This window comes from Leptonychotes weddellii, chromosome 1, assembly GCF_054177405.1.
Source record: "Leptonychotes weddellii isolate Sample4059 chromosome 1, ASM5417740v2, whole genome shotgun sequence".
In the NCBI taxonomy this organism is placed as follows: domain Eukaryota; kingdom Metazoa; phylum Chordata; class Mammalia; order Carnivora; family Phocidae; genus Leptonychotes; species Leptonychotes weddellii.
The window spans coordinates 4,739,681-4,745,366 of record NC_138369.1 but is presented as its reverse complement, the minus strand read 5'-3'; the positions used below and the strand labels follow the sequence as shown (position 1 = coordinate 4,745,366).

Here is a 5,686-nt window from a genome sequence, read left to right as displayed (position 1 = left end):
GGCGCCTGGGTGGCTCAGTCGGTTAAGCGACTGCCTTCGGCTCAGGTCATGATCCTGGAGTCCCGGGATCGAGTCCCGCATCGGGCTCCCAGCTCGGCAGGGAGTCTGCTTCTCCCTCTGACCCTCCTCCCTCTCATGTTCTCTGTCTCTCATTCTCTCTCTCTCAAATAAATAAATAAAATCTTTAAAAAAAAGAAAAGAAAAAAGAAAAGGAGAGACACACAGAGCCTCGGGGATAAGATGCCACGTGAAGATGAAGGCAGAGATTGGCGACAGACACAAAGGATGCCCAGAGCCACCAGAAGCTGGAAGAAGCAAAGATGGATTCTAACCTAGGGCCTCTGGAGGGGGCATGGCCCCCTCTAACACCTGACTTCTGACTTCTGACTTCTAGTCTTCAGAACTGGGAGAAAATTAATTTCTGGGTTTTTTAAGCCATCGAGTTTGTGGTCATTTGTTACTGCAGCCCTAGGAAGCAAATTGTCTTAGCCAGCTTGGGCTGCTATACCAAACACCACAGACTGGGGGGCTGAAGCAACAGACATGTATTCCTCACAGTTCCAGAGGCTGGGAGCCCAAGACCAAGGCGTCGGCAGATTCGGTGTCTGGTGAGAGCCACCTCCTGGTTCACAGACGGCTGTTTTCCCGCTCTGTCCTCACGTGGGGGAGATCATCTCCCTCAGGTGTCCGCTCATCCCATTCAGGGGGGCTCCCCCCGCAGGACCTAATCCCCTCCCCCAGGCTTCACCTCCTAACCCCGCCACACTGGAGATCAGGGCTTTAACATGTGAATTTGGGGGGACACATTCAGCCCTAATACTGTAACCCCCTCATTGCCCACTTTCAGTCACTGCCCTACGCTTTCAGCGCTTTCTGATACCTGGGCTGGCTGCTACATCATTCCATTAGCTCTCATTCCAGCTGCTAGCACGGTCTGGGGCTCAGTGCTACCTCCAGGCCTTTGCTCATGCTGTTCCCTGCCTGGAACCCCCTTCTTCATCCCAACCAACATTTTAGCAGTCCTCCCCAGAGCTTCCCCGAGTGTGCCCCTTCCCCCACTCAAGGATCTTCACCACAAATATAGGCTTCACTGACCCCTTCTGAATTCCTCAAATCTGCAAAATAGAAGAAAGGATGCTTTGCCCACCTTAAGAGTGATGATTTCCGTACCTCAACTAGGACATAACTTCAACTCCTCAGCCCTCATCGGAACAATGTAGGATGAGAGCTAATCTGGGTGCCCTAAGCAAGGTGTGCCTCCTTAAATATTGCACTAGGAAGGACCAAGCTGGAAAGAAGGTGGGGGAGGGCACTCACAGCTGGCAGGGGTGGGGCAGGCCTCACAGGGTCTGTTCCAGGCCTGGCCAATGTTGTACGAGCAACAGCACATCTTCCGGGTCACGTTAAACGCCAGCTCATTTCCACATGTACCATTATAGTGCCGGAAGCAGATGCTCTTCCTCATGTCTGCAGTTGGGTTAGGAAGAGGAGTGTGGATAAAAGATAACCGAGCCAGAGGAAGAGAGAGCCAGATGGAATGGGAACTCATTCATGGATCCATTTGAAAATGACTGGCTTGATGTCTCTGCCCCAAGACACAGGGGGTGCCATTTAATTCTAGTTTTTTTTTGGACAGTGTGCAACCTGAACAACCATACATGACAGCCCTGGGCCCCCAAATCTCACATCTTGTTCTCTGCTGCTGACCAGCAACTCATACACTCCCTCTCCCTCTCTCTACCCCCCTAAACACACCTCGCCACACTCTTCCAAAGCATGGAGACTCCGAGAAGTCCCTCCCACACCCGAGTGCTTTTCCCACAACTGTCTCCCCAATCATCACACTTTGTACCCATGCAGTTGTTGCCACCGTTGATTTGCAGGTACTCCGCGGGGCAGACACAGGTGTAGTTCCCCAGGGTGTTGTAGCAGGTACCAGGGCCGCAGATGCCCGAGTGTGCAGAGCATTCGTCGATGTCTGCAGGGGAGGGAGGGGCAGCTTCCAGGAGCTGTCTGGGTAACTCCCCACCCCGGATCCGGATCTGGTGGAGCCACTTCATTATGGGCTTGAGCTTGGTTTCAAAATTAGCTTAAAAAGTGCAGGCATCTTAGTGACATGGAAAGATCTAACATGGCATTAAGTGGGGGGGAAAAAAAGTTTACTGTGATCTCCCCTCTATTAAGCTATTAAGAAAAAAATATGACCTGAGCCCCATGAGTCAATTACATTATCACCAAGAGTTGGACAGCCGTGGGCTACCTAATGTGAGGTGACAGAAGCAGGCGCCCTATGCATCAAGTATTTTTGGAAAAAAAGGAGACTCTCAGTCTAATCAGTTTTCTAGTCCAGGAGCAACAAACTTTTTCTATAAAGGTCAGATAGTATACTTTTTTGTTTTGCAAGCCAAACAGTGGTCTCTGACACCTATTCACTCTGCCCCTGTGGTGTGAGAGAAGCCACAGACAATAGGTAAAGAAATCAGCACCTCACGCCTGGGTGGCTCAGTCGGTTAAGTGTCTGTCTTTGGCTCAGGTCCTGATCCAGGGTCCTGGGATCGAGCCCCGCATCGGGCTCTCTGCTCACCAGGGAGCCTGCTTCTCCCCCTCCCTCTGCTCTGCCCCCCGCCCCTCCGTGCACTCTCTCTCTCAAATAAAGAAATAAAATCTTAAAAAAAAAAAAAAAGAAAGAAATCAGCGTGCCTGTGCTCCAATAACACTTGATTTATGGAACCTGAAATGTGAATTTCATGTCTTTTTCACATATCAGAAAATATTCTTCTTCTTTTGAATTTTTTCAACCATTTAAAAAATGTAAAAAGCATTCGTAGCTAGTGGGCCATGCAAAAGCGGGCAGCAGAATATTAGCATGCTGGGAGTGGCATCCCCAAAGAGGGCAGAGTAAGGATGGCCAGCCTCCATTCCTACAAAAACTAATCAGCTGGCAAAAACTGACAAAATCTACCCCTGAAACAAATAATACATTATATGTGAATAAAAAATTTAAAAAAAAATTAAAAAAAAAACTGACAAAATCAACTTTTGCAGAACTCTGGAATCCAGGCAAAAACTTACAACAACCATGCGACCTGATGTGTAACATATCCTAAAGAACACACAACACAAAGGGGAACCTGGCTGGCTTAGTTGGTGGAGCATGCAACTCTTGATCTCGGGGTTGTGAGTTCAAGCCCCACGTGAGTGTAGAGATCACTTAAAAATAGTATCTTAAAAAAAAAAAAAAGGAATCCACAAAACAAAAACTTTTAGAGCTAATTAATAAGTGAGGTCAATATAATTGCAGAATATAAGACCAACCCAAAAATATATCAGCTGTATTCCTGTATCCTGTCAGTGAGCAAGCGAAAAGGAAACTTTAAAAAATTCTGCTTATAATAGCGTCCAAAAAATTAAATGCTTAGGAATAAGTTTAACCAAAGAGGTGCAAGAGTTGAATACTGAAAACTACAAAGCATCACTGCAAAAAAATTAAAGAAGATGTACAGCAATGGAAAGACCCTCTGTGTACATGGGTCAGAAGATTTAACAGTTAGAATGGCAGTAGTCGCCAAAGCAATTTCCAGTTTCAATGCAACCCCCATCAAAATCCCAATGACTTCATTTTGCTGAAATGGAAAAGCTGATCCTAAATTCATATGGAATTGCAAGGGACCCCGCCTACCCAAAGCCACCTTGGAAAAGGAAAAACAAAGTTGGAGGGCTCATCCTCCCCAATTTTGAAACTTGCAATGCTCCAGTAATCAGGACAGCGGGGTGCTAGCAGAAGGCTAGACATATAAATCAATGGAATAGAATCGAGAGTCTAGAAAGAAACTGTATGTCATGAGGTTTTCAACAGGGGAGCCAAGACCATTCAATGGGGGAAAGAGTCTCTTCAACAAGTGGTGCGGGGACAATTGGATATCCACATGCAAAAGAATGAATTTTGATCCCTCCCTGACAACATATAAAAAAGTTAGCTCACAATAAGTAGGAAACCTAAATGTAAGAGCTAACATGATAAAACGCCTAGAAAAGACATTTCCTGTATTTGGCGATGGATTCTACATGACACCAAAGCCACAGCTATGGAAGAAAAAAAAACCAGATAAATTGGGCTTCATCAGAATTAAAGCCTGTTGTGCATCCAAGGAGACCATCAAGAAAGTGAAAAGACAACCACAACTACAACTACAAAATGGGAGAAACTATTTGCAAATCATAGGTCTGATAAGGGTCTTTTATCCAGAATATATAAAGAGCTCTCACAACTCAACAAAAAAAGACAACCCCATTTAAAAATGGGCACAAGATATGAACAGACACTACTCCAAAGATATATGAATGACTAACAAGCACATGAAAAGATGCTCATTAGTCATTAGTCGTCAGGGAAATGCAGAGCAAAACCACAATGAGATGCCACCTCACACCCACTAGACAGTAGAACTTTGAGCAACGGAAAGTAGCAGTGTTGATGAGGATCTGGAGAAACCGGGGCCCTTGCACATTGCGGGTGAGCACATAAAACAGAAAACAGCTTGGCAGTTCCTCACACAAAACAGAATAGTCCATAGAATCACCATATAACCCAGCGATTCCAGGAGGGAGACCTACCATTCGACAAGCTACAGCTACAGAACTTGCCCAGTGCAAAATGAAGACTGGGGCTTCCTTGTCCAAGATACATGAAGAATTTCAAGATGGCGACAGCAAAGGATTAAGCCAAGTGTGGGCCCTTTGGAGAATAGGGTCCTGTGCTACTGCACAAGTCCCATCCCTTGAGTCTGACTGCTGGGAAGGGCTGAAAGGACTGCATCCCTCAAGCACACTGCTGGTCCTGCAAGGCTGCACGTCCAAGGTCAACATTCAGGTTCAAGTCTGCTGGCCCTGTGACCTTTATTTGTTGATGGGACCTTTTTTTTTAAAAGATTTTATTTCTTTATTTGAGAGAGAGAGAGACAGAGCAAGAGTAGGGGGGAGAGGCAGAGGAAAAGGGAGAGGGAGAAGCAGACTCCCCGCTGAGAGCTCAATGCGGGGCTTGATCCCAGGACCCTGAGATCATGATCCGAGCCGAAAGCAGATGCTTAACTGACTGAGCCACCCAGGTGTCCCAGTAGGGCCTTTCTCTTTCTCCCTTGATATCCTAAGGGACGGGGAGGTAGAGAGTAATGAAGTATATTTCAAGTATTTGGGTTCTGATTCTTGAAGGTATGACAGCTTCCACCTCCATGTACAATGGCAATCAGTGTCTTGATCTTAGATCTGTCCCTTCCTTCCCCATTTCCTTGTGTTTCTAAACAGCACTGCTCTGAGAAAAAGACACATATCCTATCCTCGTGTGCTAGTGTCGGTGTCTGGCTGCATGTAGACATTCAATTAATATTGTTGAAAGGGGGAGAAAGAATGAATTGGTGGATGGATGGATGGATGGATGGATGGAAGGGATGGATGAATGGATGACTAGGTGGACGGATGGATAGAGGGATGGATGGATGAATAGAGGGAGGGAGGGAGGAAGGGATGGATGGATGGATGGATGGATGGATGGATGGATGGATACACAGAGGGAAGTATGGATGAATAAGTAGATGGGTGGATGGATGGATGGATGGATAGATGGATGGAAGGGATGGATGGATGGATGACTAGGTGGATGGATGGATAGAGGGATGGATGGATGAATAGA

General features: G+C 46.4%; 1 protein-coding gene across 1 annotated transcript in view; it reads right to left on the bottom strand.

The window, feature by feature from the left end:
- The window catches only part of FBN3 (fibrillin 3), a 54,428-nt gene that overhangs the window by 21,542 nt on the left and 27,200 nt on the right, over nucleotides 1–5,686 (bottom strand). The window contains exons 38-39 of the mRNA XM_081810817.1: nucleotides 1,853–1,978; nucleotides 1,318–1,467 (exon numbers count right to left, since the gene is read on the bottom strand). Of these exons, the coding sequence (XP_081666943.1) occupies nucleotides 1,318–1,467; nucleotides 1,853–1,978 (276 nt within the window). The remainder of the gene's footprint in view (nucleotides 1–1,317; nucleotides 1,468–1,852; nucleotides 1,979–5,686) is intronic.